Source organism: Hyposmocoma kahamanoa, unplaced genomic scaffold, assembly GCF_003589595.1.
Source record: "Hyposmocoma kahamanoa isolate Upper Pololo Valley unplaced genomic scaffold, ASM358959v1 89, whole genome shotgun sequence".
In the NCBI taxonomy this organism is placed as follows: domain Eukaryota; kingdom Metazoa; phylum Arthropoda; class Insecta; order Lepidoptera; family Cosmopterigidae; genus Hyposmocoma; species Hyposmocoma kahamanoa.
The window spans coordinates 4045458-4065520 of NW_020654520.1; the positions used below are offsets into that span (position 1 = coordinate 4045458).

Sequence of the window (20063 nt, forward strand, 5' to 3'; positions counted from 1 at the left end):
TAACATGAATTCACTCGCCGGGCACCCGGAGGGCAGTCAACGTTGGACTATAGTGTAGCGGACAGCGCAAGCGCAAAGTGCTCTCATCGTCAATTACATCTTTGTAGAGCGTGGCATATTCTCCTTCAGATTCTCGTTTTCTCCAGACAGGATCTACACACCATCTTCTTTTTCTAGTTTCAATTTGTGTTTCGAATACTTCGTCATCAAGACCTATTGTAATAGCTGCCAACTCAAGTTATGAAAATTGCAATAATAATAATAATAATAATATATTTATTTCAGACAACTATTTAGTCCACAGGTGTTAGTAACATTTTTATTCTTAAAAATTATGTTATATTATGGTATAATAACACAACCTTGTCACTCAAGAGAAAAATGGAAAAAAAAATACCTACCCGGCACACGGTGGAAACGACACGGCATTGTGACGGCCCGGACCCGACACGGTGTAACGTGATTCAGCCTTAACACTTAATGACCAAAATCCGGATAACCGAATAATAATTATTCACCCATTAACATTCTGGTTACAAACCTTTGTTGATAAGTGTCAAGTCAAAATGGTAACGAACTCGCAAAAAATATCTAGCACGTGATCTACCATGTTTTGTTTATATAATCAAGTAATTTGCACAAGATTTTGGCGATTTGCCTTTTGCGTCTAATTTTTGACAGGTAATAATTGAATTTGAATTTAATTGGTTTTTGATCTTTAACAATGCAATAACGGGAATAAAGAATACGCGAACCTTATGCAGTTTTAAGTAGTCAGTGTTGCCAGATGGTTATATTCTTGTAGCAGCACAGTCATTGAAAGATGTTCTTATTCCATTTATAAGCTCATGCTTTGAGAATTTAATTAAAACCTTTGTTTGTGACGGGCGCAGTGGCAGTGTCCCTTAGATTTTTGCGATTTATACCTCTGAGCGGTACTGCAATTGCTATTGACAAGAGTGTCGTTTACCACCAGCTACACGACTTGTTCATCCCGTCACTTGATATAATAGAAAAAATGTTTTGGACTCTTCATGTCTCAAAAATACGATACCATCTCGAAAATACGACTGAGTTACATATAGTTTCATCTACAATCGTGTAGCAATTGACAAGAGCGCGTCAAGTACTTAGAATTTATTTTTTTTATAAGTACTGGTGTGATTTCGACTCTGAAAATAGTTTTTCGTAATGCCCAGTCACCATCATCATCATGACGGCCTTTTTCTGCGCCATACTTGTATCTAGGCCTGTTCCCTTTTTTTTCACTCTTGGCGATCTTGTGCCCGACTCATCCAGTCCCAAATTCCTTGTTGTCTGATGTCGTCCATCCATCGCTTCGGTGGTCTCCATTCAAGTACTCGCCGTATCCTACGCCTCCACAATTCTCGCATTGTGCTCCGCAAGCCCAGTTTTTCTTCGCCACGACACCATGACTTCTTTAACTTTGGTTAAAGTGAATGAAAATGAAATTGAGGTTATGTTCCTTTAGATAATACTATAACAATGTATAATTTATACGTTGTTGACTCAAAATTGTTTTCATTGAATTTTTTGTTTTCATCATTTTCATAACTAGATGTTATTATGCTAGAGATGAAATAATGATTGTTTATACTATTCTTGTGCCCTCGTGTATTAAATACACTAAATTTGTGCGCATTGGTTTTTGTATGATTGGGAAGCAAATGTTTGCTTTGCAATGCCAAGCTCGTTTGATGAACAAACGTTTGTCTCATTAATGGATTTTAGTTGAAAAACTGAGATTACAGTCAAAGTTACATACAAACAAAGTTAGTATCTACTCGAGACATTGATTAATCAAGCTTTGACTGACAAGAATTACTTTCAGTGAATACGATCTACATACTAATATTGGGGGTCGTGATTTGTCAGTTCTCTGTTAACCAATAAAGTTTCAGAATAAAACAAACTATTAGACAAATTAGTGAGGTCCGCTGTTTCGTTCCGTGGTTAGTTGGCATAGCGTATGGCACGGTTTGCTAGAATACGTCGGTTCTAATCCGGCCGGATCGAAATGCATTTTTTTATGTGTTTGATCTTTGTATTAATAATGAAAACAAACTTGTTTTCCAGACCAATTACATGAGCCCAAACACGACCGTTCTACTGTGAGTAGTTGAGGAAATGGGTAGTTTGCGCAAAATTTCCTGGTCGTAACATCAGATCAGGGTTACTACCATATTATTGTATTGTCATCATATTTCCATATTGTACCAAATTTCAAATCGATTCGACAAGTGAACGTAAAATAAATATTTATTTTATGACTGAGTTAATTACACTAACTGGGAACATAGCTGATGATCCTTGAACGGCTGAACAGATGTTCCTCAAACAGATATGTCTATATAACAGATATATCTTAGATAAAGAATCATCCACATTGAATTAGTCTTCAATAAAATAAAACTGCGGTGATATCAGTCCATCCTTTAGGGAACTACTATGCGACAGACAGACAAAAGTAGACATGGCTATAACGGCTGTTTGTCAGTAATGAATTATTACTGTTGTGCGATTTTTCAATAATTGCTATTGTAATCTGTTGTCAGATAACCTGTTATTCCAATGTTTTGTAATATGATTTTCTCGCGTAATATGTGACTTTTGAGGAAATTAAATATTTGTTATTGTAAATCCTAAACGATAGGACATTTGATACGACACAACAACCTCTTTAAACCTTTTTGGAGTGAAAGATCTAGGGGAAGAGGGGAAGAGGTCGACCTAGGCGCAGTTACATAGACCAAATAAAGGAAAAGGCCGGTGTCGTGTCATATAAAGAGGTCAAGGAGCTGGCTTGTAGGAGGGATGACTGGAAGAGGCTCCACCGACAAGACCATATCTCTTAAGTTTGATGATGTAAATACTAAATAGTTTACAACCGCACCCAGATTAGACCATAAAGTGACTCAGAGATGGCGCAAACAAAATTAAATCTATCAGTTATATTGGTTATAGCTTGATTTTTCTTGAGCGTATTTACTTTTTTATTTTTAAGGTTTTATTTTATTTATTTACTTTTGTATATATAACTTTTACACACAAAAATGTAACTTTTCAGCTAATGAAATGCAATTTTCAACTCAAGGGCCCTGGCTGCTCGCGCAATTCGCGCCCTGTCGCAGGGATGGCACGAAAAAGCGCAACTTGTACGAGAGCGATATAAAGCGCGAGATATGCTATTCTTGCAGAGATCTCGCGCTTTATGTCGCTCTCGCGCTAGCCGCGCCCTGCCGTGCCAGCCCTATTGGTATTAATAAAGAAACTGCTTTTTGTTATAGGGCAGATACTTCATTGGATAGAGTCAGAAAATTTTATTTGAAATTTCCATTGTCAACAGATGGGAGCAGGCGCGACGGGGCCCGGAGGTCGAAGAGCCTTAGAACTAATCCTCAGCGGCGGGCTCAAATCCCTGGCGAGACCGGCGAAGCCTGTCCGACGGGCAGCTTCCAGGGATTCAGTGTTGTCACAACCACAGCCCTTGCTCGAAGGTAAAATACTTTACTCAGTATATTAATCGAATTAAATCCATTATTGTAACTACGTATGTCACAATACTCATCGACACGAAATGTTTTTAACGTATTTCGACCATACGGAAAATCTATTTTTCGACATTAATAACAATTTTTATAAAAAATCTTATATCTTTTGCCATGTTTATGAACCGGTTAACGAAAAGTGGGTGTAAAAATTAAATAAACCGTATTCATCTCCTAATTTACACCACCTTTAGAGACCTTGAATGGGACAGCTAGTGAGATACTCGGTTTGCAACAAAGAATCATCGAAATCGGTTCACAAATGTCAGAGTATTCGCGTTGAAAGTGGTTAAAAATATGAATTCTACTTGTTTTTTTTTATAAAAATGAAAACAAGATACTAGTGAACGGTGGAGTCGAAACACGATTGACCAAAGTTTACTCGATAAAAGAAATCGCAAAATTTAAATTTTTTACTACATTCATCTACGGAAAGAAACTGTTTCATTCGATTGTTATCAGAGATATTTCAATGAATTTTTCTCTCCCATTATCATCATCATCATCATCAGTCTATCGCAGTCCGCTGCTGGACACGCCTCTCCCAGTACGCGCCATTTCGCCCGGTTTTAGCTCAGCTTATTGCACCCAACTGCTGCCAGCAGTCTTTCACAAATCGTCACTCCATACGGCCAGAGGGTGTCCTACACTACGTTTGCCGAGCCGTGGTCTTCACTCAAGAACTCGCTTCTGCCAACGGTTATCGGTTCTTCAACAGATATGGCCAGCCCACTACCACTTCAGCTTGCTAGTTCTATCAGCTATGTCAATTCTCTCCCGTGTAGTAAATACTCCACGGGACCATGGGTTTATTTTACAGTAAGATAAGTATATTTTCTTCTATCATCAGCTTACACGCGTCCACTGCTGGACATAAGCCTCCCCTTGTGCACGCCAACTTTCCCAGTCTTGTGTCGCCCGCATCCTGCCGCTGCCCACCTTTCTCAGGTCGTCCGTACATTTTGCCGCAGCGCGACCTGCACTACGTTTTCCTTGACGTGGTCGCGATTCCAAAACACTAGCTTTACTTCTAAAAGGCAAATTATTAAATTTCGTGTAATAAATTTCTACGCATGTACCTCACACGCCTACGCAACCATTTATTAAACCGTGCAGAATAAACTTCAGATCCAAAGGGTAGCGATACGCGCAACGTCTTTTTCGCCCTAATTGCATGGACATTAAGCTTTTTATAACCAACTCAAGCCGAACCAACGTTTACAAGTGTGATGATTCCATAAAAGAATAAGTTAGACGATCTATGAAAAGGCATTATATTTATAGAACTTTTATCTGTGATAGAAGAACAATCATGGATATGAAAAAAAAAATTGTGAATAATTGTTGGAAAATTCCTATTTAATGGTGGTGACTTTTTGAAACTCGCAGAAGTCGTAGACTAGACATCCAAGTCAAGGAAAAAATAATTTCGGTTTTTTTAAAGTGCCTAATAATGCATAAAATTACTAAGTAGGTATATCGAGTTGCGGACACAAGCATAATAAAATTATAGGATCTATCGTAAAAGAAGCATTCAAGAAATACATCCAAAGACCTTGAAACATATCGATTTTACGAATATCAGCACTTGAGCACTAACTCGTCATATAACAATGCATATAACCATTGACTTACAATTATATGGACGACGGGTCCGCGCTAAAAAGTGTCCGAACTTATAGGGCGTTAAAATCGTATACAGAGCGTCATTCACGCTTTAGTCTTCGTTTGTTCGACTGACAGCGAAGCAAGCAAAATTAGACAGTACTGCGATGAAATTACAATTTAAATTCAACGTTTTAGCTTTTTCATATTCCTTTACATGTCAGTACGTTTAAATAGGTTGACTTGGGACATTTTTTCCGTGGTTTTTGTATTAGACCCGTCGTCCATTTATTTGTAAGTCAATGCATATAACCCACATTTTTTGACAGTATCTTTATTGTTCTTTAATATAGTTCTTGTTTTTCCTGGTCGGCAATTGAATTTTTATGCTAATGGCGGTTTAAAGTATTGTCTTTATGATTATTATTCTATTGTTATGCTTTATTCTTATTCCGTTTGGTTGTAAGCTTAACTACTTTTAGAATTTTAATTAAAACCTTGAATTAAATTGTTAATCTAAACTAAAAGCGCATTATTGGTCATTGTTATTCATATAGAAGGTTGTTTTTAAAATACTTACCTCGCAGGACTATGTTAGTAACATCTTAAACAACAAATTTTGTACATAATATTTTTACAAAAAAAAAAAAAAAATTTTTGTCAGCTATGAGAGTCCACTACCTTGTAAGCAGCACAATTCAAAATATTAATAATCCTTTTTCTTCATTTTAAAATAAGGGTTCTGTGGAAATACCGGACCAAATTACATTATTAAAAACGTGTAAATAAACTGACTTAAGAAAATTTGGACGTAGTTAAGCAAAAAGAATCCAATCCACAAAATCATTAAAAAATGAGTTATATGTACCAAATGGTTCCTAAAGTCTAACCTCTTAGATCAGCAGAACATATCCAACATATAAACATAAATATTATTATTTTTTATATATATTATTTTCGTTTTGTTATTTGGATATGATGTTAGATTTTAATTGTAATTGTATTTTCTTTTTTCCAACACAAAGAATATTGTTAAGGAAATTAAATAAATAAATAAATAAAAATAAATATCTCTGGAGTTACATGTCATTATAAGTTTTGAAAAAAAAAAAAACGAGTAAGAAACACTTTTAAACTTCAAACTGCCATATCACGAAAGTGACTGAGTGAGTATTGGATCCTTTTTGTTTGACTACGTCCATTTTAACCACAGCACTTTGATAATGCTGGTTTGTGAGTATTGTATATACATTCACCGGCACATTTAGCGAAACAAATAAAGTGAAAATATATAATAGTTTATATTTACATAAAATAAGAATTAGACATAAAGTATGTTTGAAATAAGTAATATCTTTTAACATCGCCATACTCAACGTTTATTTAAAAAAATCGAAATTGAATGATTACTTCAGTTTGACTTAAATTTGTTTAATTTAATCAAACTTTAATTAATAATAAAATTATTCAACAACGAAATTTACAAATACGCAAAACCAACCTCGAACCACACGAGACACACTGCTAACACAGGCTGTGTTAGCAGGAAATTAAAACAAATGAATGTAAAAAATTACAAACGACTAATTTTTATTTTTAAATCAGACCTAAAATACACACATTTCTAGGTCTAGCGATCAAGCACATTTTTGCCAATTACTGAAAATCAGGTTGTTTTAAATAATTTTTTTTTTAACGGCAATGATGTTTTCTAATCAATTTAATAATTAATAAAATAAGTAATTTAATAAATTTATTACAAGGTAATGAAATATTTTAAAAAATACCTTGATCCCTAGACACTTTTGTGTGTATAAAATAAACAAACGATCATACTTTGAAGAAAAAAAACTGCATTATTTTGGGAGATTTTACTAGTATTCCACTAAATGTGCTGATGTGTGTATAAAGCTTTAGTCCGCCAAAGCTCTAAATATGGTTCAGCCATATTTGCACCTTATATTTGCCTGAACTCGTTGTACAACCATGTCTTTTATTTGCGATGCTCATCGACCGGTTGACACATCCGAGTCAACCCAATACAATTGCGATTGCCAAAAACGTCATTCAGGACGTTAACAAGTGCTTTGTTATGTTATTCATTTACAAAGCAGAAACTGTCAATTTTTACCAGTTTCATGTTCTCGTATTGACCATTGTATTGATATTTATTCGAGGGGTCGATGCTCGAATAAGTGCAAGCATGTATTTGTGAATTAAGTGACAGCACCTCTCGCTTACGGTAAAGGAAACCATCGTGATTGAAACCTGTACGTCAAAAAAGGTTCATGACCTCTGCAAAACGTGTGAAGTCTTTTATACCGACGGGGCCAACGTGGCAGACGTAAACGTTATAATCGATAATGTTAATTGTACCCTTTATACAGCATCTTCCATATTCAATACAATCCCTAAGTTTGTAAATGTTTGTTGCCAATAAAATCATCATCTGTAAGCTAACAACTCATCGTCATTTATTTCATCAACTCAAACAAGATACATACATACAGTTGAAGAGTTAGATGATCTGCAGACTATCCTCAAGGTCACCACCATATTCTTGTACTGTCATCGGACCCATAGTATATTTGGAGCCTCCAATACGCCGTTCATATTGCTTGCCTATAGAAAGTCCAAATAAACTTAAATCTTTACACTATCGGACACTTCTTTGTTGACTATGAAACGGCTGCCAAAAGGTATAATACGGATTAATCTAATCAACAGACGTGTTTTTGGATGAAATTTTTCCTTATAAAATAGTGGACAGTAATACAAACTCTGCTTTATTACTATAATTACCTTGAATATTCCTAGAATTTCCTCCCGTACCAAGATACATTTAATTGTTAGCTATGTTCTACAGATTACACCAAAAACACAATTATTCAACGCTCGTGCCTACACGACAACACACACACAGCTACAATTTCTCATTATAGTACCTATACTATAATGAGAAATTGAAAGCATCGACATTTTTTCGTTATCATTGTTGAGTTAAAGTGGGAGATATTATATTTGACCGAGGACTTCATGAATAAACTAAACTTCTCTTTGACGAGTGACTACTGGCACAAACTACAGAACAATAAATAAAGTAGAAGTTAGAATAATACCTTATTGTGCTTTTTTGGAGTGCAAAAATTATAACCGCACTTAAAATTTTACCCACGGTGATATTTCATATCATCGAAAAGTTTTATTTTAAAAAATTTTCAATTTTCTGTGTCTGTACAACAAACGAAAGTAAAGCTTATACCGTTGCAATAAGGTCGCTTCTTTTTTGGAGAACTAAATTAATAACGCCAATTCGTTGTCGTTCAGCAATTAACCGCTAGATGGCAGCATATTTCAGTATTATATCAAACCGTCGTAACTTGCAATAATAGGTATTAATGCTATTGAACTTTCGACGATATGCCAACAGAGTAAAGTTTAAATTATATTAACACTCCTGAATTTGTATTTCTTTTTAAATTTGAAACTACGGCCGATCAATATCAAGATTTTGATAGATACTTTATATTGATAAGAATGTGTGAGTTTTGGAGACATCGGTTCTGATAGTAATCAAGACTTAAGGCATTTCCATTCTTCTCTTCTTGGCCCAAACCCTCTCCTCAGAGGAGATCCATTTTTGTATACGAAATTCAACTTTTCACATACACACTAATAAAATACAAATCTCCACCTACAGGTCTGCGAAAGTGCTCGACAGTCCTCGCCCTCACAGACCGAGAGAAGGTCACCGAACCGATCAGGGCGCACAACAGGCTACGGGCGCCCTCCGTCTGCTCCCGATGCTCGTCCCTGCTGTCTCTGGCCGGTGCTGGCGGATCCAGGTATGTTACTCTGTTGCAGTAAATTTACAAAGTGTTACATTTACATTCATAGATTTCCCATAGATGGCGCTACGGCAAAAAACTCATTAAAAACCAAAAACGCAGCTCAGCTCAGGGAAATCTTATGCCGTATATAATTATAACAAACTAGCGGGGTAATTTCATAAGAAAATACTCTGAACTCTCTGAAACACTCTGAAGGACTCTGGAACGCTCTTCCGCCCCATATTCAAAAAGCGTCGAATAAGCTAGCTTTCAAGCAATTAGTCCACGATTTCATATTGGAGTCTCAATCTACATCCCATTAGTATGACATTGTTATATATAAATATGTATGTATTATATATTATGTGTTTATTTGTATATAGTTTGCTTACATAAGTATATATGTGTTATATTTATATTGTGTTTAAACTATAATTTATAAACTTGTTCATCTCTGTTTTAATTATCATGTTATGCGCCCCTGTTAATTATTTTGAACCCAGCTCTCCGGTTGACTGGTAGAGAATGCCTAATGGCATTATGTCCGCCATTTGTACTGTTTTGTGTGCAACTAAGTTTAAAATAAATAAATAAATAAAATGATTGCATATCATGGTAGTAAAACATGATATTCAATAAACTTAATACACAAGGTAGTCAAGGTGACAATTTTTGCCATTGATCGTCCAACACGCTGGCCTTATGCGGCTTGAGAACCACATGCACAATTCTTAGCGTTATTTCCCTTCGCTGTCTAAGCAAGTGAATTAGCAATTTAACTGCGAGTCGAGAAAACTAGAACTTGGTAGACGGCACCAAGTTCTAGTTTTTTCGACTCGCAGTTATATGGAAGGCAAGCGTATACCAAATTACGCTATCTTCATTTTATGGAGGAATGTGGGTCCTTTTTTAATATTATAACACCCGTCTCAAGTTCTTCAAAATATCTCCTTTATCTTTGCGATGTGAAATGCTTGATCTAGTATTTTTATATAAACTAATTAACAATAAAATTAATAGTCCGCAACTTCTCTCTAAAATACAGTTTAAAATACCCTCTCGTCTACCAAGGTATCACGTAAATCTTTTTCACCCCCCGTTGCGCAAAAGTATCCTCGGTTCAAATTCTCCGTTTGCTCGATTTGCCAGTCTCGTCAATGCTCTACCTCTTGAAATGGATATCTTCGCAGTCTCATTGCTTCGCTTCAGGAAGTCAATATTGCAATTTTTGGCACATAAGTGAATATTATTTGTAATGTATATTATATTTATTTTGTAATTTAATTTGTTAATACTGTAAATATATGTATTGTAAGTATAGTAAAAAAAAACAGTAAATGAATAATAATTGTCTTAACTTTCATACTCATATCATGGCATCATCACCTGTAATTGGTTAAGCATTTTAACTGTAATACCCTGTCGAATGTGTGTAAAATATGTCACCGAATGTAATTAAGCGTTGGTGAATTTAAATAAATAAATATTAAGTTTTTTTCGGATTCGAGGAGTTCAACGACTGTGCTATATGAGTTATCGAAGTACTCGTATTGTATGATAACCATACAACCTTGTTCTCAATTCAAATTTAAAATTTATTTCCGTTACAATTAGAATAACATTTCATTTGTTTTTTATATTTCGATCGCTTTAGAACAAGTGGCTCCAAAATTGAACATAAGAATTTTTTAATTTTATTATTTCTTTCTTTTTTGTTGTATAGGTATTCCCTGGACGGCGCCGGAGGCGGTTTTGTACCGGCAGCACCGGTCAGTTGCAAGTTGTGCCTGGAGGACGCGCCGCCTGACAAGGTCACTGTCATTAGTGGGTGTGGCTGCGCCTTTTGCACTAAGGTCAGTTCGTCGACTTACATAATACTGACTGAATTAAGATGGATGAATTTGACATTGCAATACAGACTGCAAACAACAAGATAGGTGGAAGTAGGTGAATTACAAATTAATGTTTCATCAATTTCCTCTTAATCTCGAATTTAGTTTTCCCAAATGCCTCATTGATGATCAGGTTCTCACGATCAATGCGAAATAACTCCTAAAATTAGTAGTGTTAAATGTGTGAATTCCTTGTATATTTCCAGACCAAAAACAAGGTAAGTACTACCATCAACTCACATGAATATGCTGACACAACATAAAAATTCGTTATGCGATCCGTCTACTAAAACCAAACATATAAACAGTTAAAGTCAGTAGGTAAGTAGGGAAGCGCGTTTTCCCCATTTTAACAAAATGAGAATTCGTATTATAGCATATAATATGGCGTAAAGTGTGACGCAATAAACAAATATTGCAGTTTCATTCTACCTCGCGATTTTTGAATACCCATTAAAATTATTTACACTTGTATATTATTTACCACGAGAATACGTTGGTAGGCTGAATTTATGTTGCGGTGGAACGGAATGGAAGTGGATTTTTCTAACGATATTGTACGTAGCATAATGAACTTTATGGTCAATTGTGTAACGTACAAACTAGATCGAGCCAAAATCTTCAGCGGAATACGCGAGCATTCTCGAGCATGCGCGAGAATTCCGAAAATTCGCTTCCATTCTTCCGCAATATAAATTGAGCCTAAGTCTCGATCTAAGATGTTTAAATTATAAATTAAATATTGTAATGATAAGTGTATTCAAATGTATATTTACAAAGAGCAAACCCTAGAGTTTCTTGCTCATTCTTTTCAGGGGAATTTGCCTTATGAATGAGCAGTAGAGTTTAATCAGTATAACGATTTCAAGTGTAATTTGCTTACCTGTGAAATAAAGATTATTTGACTTGACTAGACTAAGTTAGTAGTGCCTTGGATGAGCGCCCTCGGATTCACGTACAGCGCCCTCTCTAGGTACAGGAGATGTCGGCTCGCCCACCTCCTGTTGCGCATTGCACAACTAGCAGTTGTCATTGTTCATGTGTGTGTCAAACAAACCTTAAATGTGAACTTTCATAAAAGGATTTAAAGTTGAAACGCTATAGGCCAAAAATTGTTTTTAAACAGATTTTTGTAAATATTTTATTTCGCATATGTCAACCTGTCATTAAGCGCCCCATGAATGAAATGGTGCGACCCTAGGCCGGGGCTTAGCGGTAAATCCAGCCCTGTATTCACCTATCTACAGCCTACGCTGGGTATAAAGTTTTATGAAGGTTCCAAAGAACAATTGAGGGGACGTTACCTTAATTCGGAGCAGATATTAAATGTGACGTATTTTACTGGGAATTAAATTTGAGTGTAGTGTTTGTTTATTTCATATTTTCATGATTTTTAAAGACCATGAAAAACATCTATATAGACACCTTAGAGAAGGTTCTAGATGGCAACTTATATCTAAAACACTGAGATTAAAAAATTCGTGTCTGGCGCGCAAAGCCAAATTAGACGAGCTGACCTCCACCAATAGGCTTGTATAGTTCATGAACTATGAACTATTAGGAATATATTCCCTACACTGACCGACATGAACTAGTTCGTATTGCACGGTTTTAATAGTTCGTCGTTCTTTTTAGTTCAGTACGTACTAGGAACTGTCTGCGTTGATAGTTTACCTGTCTTTTATACTGTAAGAAGGGTGCGAGCGGGACAAATAGCGATCTTTTACTACTTTTAGTACAAGTTCGAGTGGGGTGCACGATTGAACGTTCCCAGCTCGTTCTAAGTCTCTGATACGTATCTACATTATGTATACAAGCTTGCAAAAAAGTAATCTTTTTTGGTAGGTATCTGTATGTATAATATCAACCTACGTGTACGAGTATATGAAATAGTTGTACCTAAATATTGATTTTTAAACACACCATTCTAACCAAAATTATTATTTTGTAAAAAAAAAGGATAATAATAATTATAACAAACTAGTGGAGTAATTTCACAAAAAATAATTGAATATCAATTCAATAAAAATTTAATTAATGCAGTGAATAGCGACATCTCTCGCCAGGACTGGTAGCTGTAAAGATACTAACTGGTTGATAAATCTGCAATAGATTTCTCATAGATGGCGCTACGACTAAAAAGTCGTTGAAAGACCAAGTACAAAGACACGACGCAAGCACATAGAAAAATTCGTGAGGTCCGTTGGTTCGTTCCGTGGCTTAGTTGGTATAGCGTCTGGCACGGTATGCAAGAAGACGTCGGTTCGAATCCGACCGGATCGAAGGAATTTTTTCTGAGTGTTCGATCTTTGTATTAATAATTATAACAAACTAGTGGAGTAATTTCACAAAAATTAATTGAATATCAATTCAATAAAAATTTAATTAAAAAAAAGGATGTTTAGTAAGGATGTGTAGAGTGACAGTCTTTAAACCTGTAAAATATGAAGGAAAATCAAATAGTACCGATTCCATACAAATTGTATTTTTAAATATTTAGTACAGTGTAGTATTGACCTCATAATACTAGAAGTCCGTAGTAGTTCGTGTGAATAAAATTACTAGTTTGGAGCGTTCGTTCAATGTCCGAGCAAGGATAAGACGAAAAGACGAACTAACTAAGGAACTAGATGAACTAAATGAACTAGAAGACCGACCTATTTCAGTTGACCGATTGAACTAACTAGGATCGCTCCCTCTAAGGACTGATCAGGCACAAATCTACACACCAACCCAGTCTTTTGCGAATAGAATAGAATATACGTTTATTTGCCAGAATACAGTAATGATAAAGGTCTTAAATAAAATTAGGTACATTGTATTCAACCTGCAAACAGACGTACAAATATTAATTTAATGTTTGGTTTCTACTGTTAATTGTACTTCAAATTAATGTAAATTTTTATTTGGAAATTCTAAGTATTCTTTATTACTATAGAAGCAATGTGTCAAAAGCCATTTTGTCAATTGTAATTTAAAAGTATATCCTAGCAACAATTTAATTTCATTTGGCATATTATTGTAAATAATTATATACATGTTGAAGCAGTTTTGCTTATAAATTACTTTATGGCAACGAGATTGGTACAGAAGATTCATAATTTTTGCTCTAGTCTGCCTCTTGATTAATTTCACCACGTGTTTTGAAACATTGAGGAGAAGAATACGAGATCTTATGTACATACATAAATTACATATAGCTGCTTTTCATGGATACTGTATAAACAGAGCTTGAAATAAGCCGAATTCTACTTGGAATTGAACCCGCGACCTCCTCATCCTGCGCCCGCAAACTGTAAGGCCAGTCACCGGAGGAGAAGCGGGAAAAACTGTTTTGATAGATCAAATGGTTTAGGTATTTACTATTAAATAAAGGTCGTATACAAAAAATACACGATACTGCTAAGGATATTGTCTAAAGAATGTGCTATTGTGTTACACGATAGGATGTACTTTATCCGATCATATACAATTCTGAAAACAGGCTAAAATAGAAGTCTAAAACTAATTATTTAAGAATAAAATATCAAACTTTTTACATAATTTTTATATGAAGATATTATTTCTCTTTAAGTACTAGAGTTGCTAAATTTTGTTTTACAACTGAAGCCGTTTGGTTTACAACTGAAGCCGAAGAAGAGAAACTATTAGGGGCAATTTATACATTTTTACAATTTAAATCCCGCTTTAAATCCGCTTAAATTTTTATCGATAGCGGCGATTTAAATCCGGAAAAATAGTTTCATAAAAAGTCATAGGTGCTAAAAGTCATACGTGGGCAGACAGATGTTGACGATCTTCAGGCAGACTTAAGCAGATTTGAAGCCTACTGTACCATAAATAGGCTTGAACTTAATGTGTCCAAATGTTTTTACATGACATTCAGCCGTAAAACATCAACCATAGGCACTGGTTACAAATTACATGGCACCAACATATTGAGAGTCAGGGAAATGAGGGACTTGGGTGTACTCCATGACGACAAACTACTTTTTGACAAGCATATTGACTGTATAATAAGTAAGGCATCAAAAGCACTTGGATTCATTATTCGGACATCGGCGACGTTCAGTGATATCAAGTGCATTAAAATTCTTTATTGCTCTTTTGTACGGAGTCACCTTGAGTACGCTTCACAGGTCTGGAATCCATGCTATGAAAGCTATAAGTCTCGGTTGGAGGCAATTCAGCAGAGATTTTTACGTTATCTGGACTACAAAACTAAACAATTTTCATCAGGTTATGAGCATAGGTGTACTAGGTATCATTTTTTGCCGCTTCGTGTCCGTCGAGACATTAGTGACATCAGTTTTCTGATGGGGATCGCCAACGGTAAGATTGATTGTCCGGAATTGTTGTCACACATAAACCTGCGCACAAACTTGTTACATTACAGATGTCGACCACCTCTGCAAGTGCCGTTTGCGAGCACTAATTATAGGCAAAATACGTACACGGTGCGTGCTTTGAGACTTTATAACAATGCGACAGTAAATCATTCTGAGTTTGATTTGTTTTGTTCAAGCATAGACACAGTCAGGCGTGAAATGACCAAACGTCACTTTGACACATCACGTGATTGGCGATGAATACACTGGTATGTTCGTTTAATTCTTAGACTCTTTTTCTTTTACCATCCTCTAAGGTTTAATTGTATATTAGAATCATATTAGAATGGTAATTTTTATTGTATTTTTTTTTTTAATTTATTGACTGCGTTCTTTGTATTTTCCTGTAATCTCTTTTTGGCTTGCTAAGCACTGTATATTGTTTCATGTAGGTGGAAATTCGTAAATGGCATTGGATTACTCATATTTAAGTTTACTATAATTGTATTATTTGTCCGTGAATTTTCCTAAAATGTATAAATAAATAAATAAATAAAATAAATAAATAAATAAACTAATAATATTGGTATTGTAAACTGTATATTGGCATCTCCGTGTAATATAAAGGTTGAGATGTTATATAATGTAGTGGATTCCGGACTTAAGAACAGACCAAACTAAGTTTTGTAACCTTTTTATTGTTATGAGGGTGACGTGTTCATTGGAACAAAACCCTCTCCAAAAAATAAAGATTAAAAAAAAAGAAAATCAACGTGTGTGAAATCAATTAATCTGCCTAGCTTAGTCATATTGGAATAGTATCCAAAGTAATAACAACGCATTCTAATTTCCGCGGATGCCGATAAATCGCAACAACCCTAATAGCAACTATATCCACCAAAACGCTCGTATTCGACATATCGGAGCCAGCTAAAGAACGTCACTTTCACGAACATCGAGATAAGCTCGCAACTGGGTATTTTCCATTTAGCAATTTGGCGCGTGCGACTATAACTTTCACTGCTATACATAAATTGTTTTGTAAACTGGTATGGATTGTTTTCATTCCTCGAGTTTTGGCGGGAGTTAGCAGTTTCACAAAGGATTGTTATTAACGGTTAAAGTACTTCGAAATTTGAAGGTGAATATAACGTATACATACTTGCACATTTTGCTAGTGTTTAGTAGCTTTGATTACCGTTTACGGTGAATTTTATCGTATCGATGGCACGCACAATAATGCTTGCCGTCGAAGAGGTAAGGTACTCCGATTTTGCCTATAGTGCGCCAGACTAACAGGAAAAGAATGATACGACGTATGAGGATGCTTTTTCGTGCACCTCAACGGTGAACAAATCGCAAAGACCTGTTTTATTTTTAAGCAAAATAGACGTAATTAACATTTTTCAAATAAAAAAAACCTTAAGTGCCAATAACTTGAAAGTTATCGATTTGCAAATGCGTTATTTATGACCAGGAAGGCAGAATTGTATATTTTATGTTGTTACAGTTTAAAAAAAATACGTCTTTAAAATAACGAATGAAGTCTAGTAAATGGCAAGTGATAAATTGTATTAGATGTTTGCGTGAATATTAAACAACATTTTGATTGAATGCCAGAGCAATTTGAGAACCGGCTGTTTTATTTTTGTATTCTCTAAGTCACGATTATGTACAAGTTTCTAGACGAATGTACTTGGGTACAATAGCGCGTAAGATTTTGATGTATAAAGCGTGGAACACACAGAGAGCGTCCATATAAATACCCGGAATAAGACCTGCCGGGAACAGGTATCGCATTACAAATCAATTTTTAAGTTGTAATAGCAAATTTGATTTTAGCGTTAATTAGTGAACAGCTTTACTAGCAATTTAATTTTTGAAAGACCAAGTACAAAGACTCGACGCAAGCACATAGAAAAATTCGAGAAAATTATCTTAATAAATTATATTCGAAAATTACCGAGATTCGGTGCGGTCTCAAAAATGTCGGAAAAACGAGACTTTCAAGGCTGTTTCAAAATCATTGTAGAATAAGCATTTCAGTAGCAGTAGAGCTTCTTGTGAAAGAGTTCGTCCAGGGAAGTACTGCCACCTTACCTATTTGTACCGCCAAGCAGTGATGTGAGCATTACTTCGTTACGGTTTTGAAGGGTAGGTAAGGGTGCTGATGAAATTACAGGTACATGGGACTTAACAACTTATGTCTCAGGGTGACGGGCGCAGTAGCAGTGCTTCTCAGATCTTTGCGTTTTTAAGCTCTGCGAGATACTGCAACTGTTATGGACAGGCGTGTCCCTTACCACCAGGCCCATGACTTGTTCGTCCAGTCCCTTAGTATCATAAAAAAATATTATAAAGGTTATTTTTTCATTTTTGTTGTCGCAAGAAACAAAAGCATTTAATATCAAAGTAGTTTCAGATAAAGATGACCTGATTTTATTACGACCGTTCTTCAGTCGAATTGTAAACTGCACTTTTCAGTGTTGCTATGTTCATGTAACCTGAATAAAACGTAACTGTTGGTTTACGTTGTACATTTTTTAATTAAGTTTAATTTAGTGACAGTTTCAAAAGTTTCGATGTTCCCGTGACTGAAAACATTTGTCTCGAGTTTCGGAAACGCCAAAAAATAGTCGAGACTCTCGAAATATTCGAGAGCGAGGTTTCCGGGATGAAAGGCCTATAATGTCTACCTATTTTATATTTTATAACTCACGATTTTGATACGAGCTCAACGTGTAAAGTCCTAAATCTAAAACGTTCTAAACGTAACCGTTCACGTAAACGTTCGCTAAAGTTCTTCGTTTAAATGGGTAACAACACAAATATTGTAAAACAAGGATACACCTATATATATCATGGTAATATTTTTATCTAACATTATTATTATAATTAATACGTAAGTTATTACCTTGTAGGTAACGCAAAACATATTATCATATAAATACCATATTAAAGGGCGTGCGACTGTCGTAGAATAACTTAATTAATTGAATTTGCTTCTTGCAATTGATTAATTTGGTATCGTCGATCCGTTCGTGCAGACTATTTTTGGAACTGTTTTAAGTTTTTTTACGAATAAAAAGCAAAAAAATTATTAAATGTCAATGGTTCCTGAACCAGTTATTGCTTGCTTTAAAAACAATGTAGCTTCTATTTTAGCCTAAATGACAGATGATTTTTATTTTTTATTTTTAAGGGCACGTTGCGTGTTTTTAACCCCTGACGTAAAAAGAGTGGAGTCATAAGTTTGAAACCTTTCAATCAATCAATCAGTTTTTATTTGAAAGCTAATTTAATCGGGATGATAAATGGTAAAGGTCATAAGCTATTTTGTCAATTGGTGTAGGTATCTCAGTCATGAATTGAATATTTGTTTTGTTTCCACTTGCCCGATTGACCTGATATTTGGTGGGAACACTTTTTTTTTTCACATAGGTACTCATAGCCCCGCACTAGGGAAACCCTGTATCATGGACATACATAGACGAATACAAATTACACCCAAACTCACGAGAGAAATAAATGTAGGCCATACAAATATTTCTCCTGCCACGGGAATCGAACCCTCTTGCGGTGGCAGTTAACTATGGAAATCCATTGACATTACCATAATATGTTAACCTTGATCTAATGCTGCAACCATGGGGTGTTCTCTCGTTCCCCATCCGACAAAATTTCTGGTGTAACAAAATCATATAACATGCAATGACACAAATTAGTTCCGTCACGCACCGCTAGATGGCATTGGCGTCGAAATAGCAAATTCTGCATCGCGGTGTTAAGATTTTCCCCCGCGGAATGACCACCGTCGGTGATTTGAACATAATGTGAATGGGCCCGAGGAAGCCCCACCGGACTAGACACCAGCTGCTGAAGATGGTTGAGAAACCTGCCGGACCACCGGCAGGGACTCCCATCTGAAGCAGCTCACCCTATCGCGACACCCAAGGGTTATACCCAACCCCAGGACCCCGCCGAAAGAGGCCAACGCCTCGAACAGCCCCCTCAAACCCGCAGAAGCAAGTTTTGAGACGACTACGGCAGACATAATGTGAAGAACCTACCACATACCTCGTACACATCTAATACGTTTCTGGAACAGCGCTTTAGATCATACATAGCTTACTACCTTTCGCTTGTTATTTTAGGGTATTGTACACCAGCGGTTGCATCCAGAGTCGCTTCCTATTTGGAACGGTGTCTGGGACTTCCGTTACGTGTTGTCTAGCGGGAGTAGTTTACTAGTATACGTTTTACTGTTGTACCGATTCACGACTGTATCAAGCAATAAACTTGTGCTATACGGAAAAAAGTTTGGTTTCCTCTGTCATCCGTACTACACTGTCGAATTAAGTGGCCGTAGTTATACCAGTCACTTTCGATACGGCAGTTTGAAGTTTAAAATTGTTCCTCACTCTTGTTTTATTTTCGAAACTTATAATGTCATTGTTATTGGATTTTTTTGCTGATCTAAGAGGTTAGACTTTAGGAACCAAAGTACATGTAACTAATTTTTTTATGAGTTTGTGGATTGGATCCTTTTTGCTTAACTACGTCCAAGTAATAACTCGACGAAATTTAAAGAGAATGTCTAGTATGAATCTTCATTTGCATCATGCGTTTTTTAATTTGGACGGAGAAAGAGATCACAGGGCCAATGCCAGAACAGTTTGTACACTACCTTATTCCTCAACTAGTTACAATACGAGCTGTTAGCTTGCGGATCGGTAATTTTTAAATTTTAATTTAAAATGTTGCATAATACCTATTTAATTTGATTTTCATGTCTTAATTTATTAGTTACTTGGTTGAACTATAAAACATTAGCAATCA

The 20063-nt window shown here is 35.7% G+C and overlaps 1 protein-coding gene across 2 annotated transcripts in view; it reads left to right on the plus strand.

The window, feature by feature from the left end:
• LOC113236124 overlaps window positions 1-20063 on the plus strand; it is a 221413-nt gene that overhangs the window by 93652 nt on the left and 107698 nt on the right. The window contains exons 4-6 of one of the 2 annotated variants that reach the window (XM_026472121.1): window positions 3368-3518; window positions 8875-9019; window positions 10728-10857. In XM_026472121.1, the coding sequence (XP_026327906.1) occupies window positions 3368-3518; window positions 8875-9019; window positions 10728-10857 (426 nt within the window). The remainder of the gene's footprint in view (window positions 1-3367; window positions 3519-8874; window positions 9020-10727; window positions 10858-20063) is intronic. The other variant, XM_026472122.1, reaches the window with a different exon arrangement.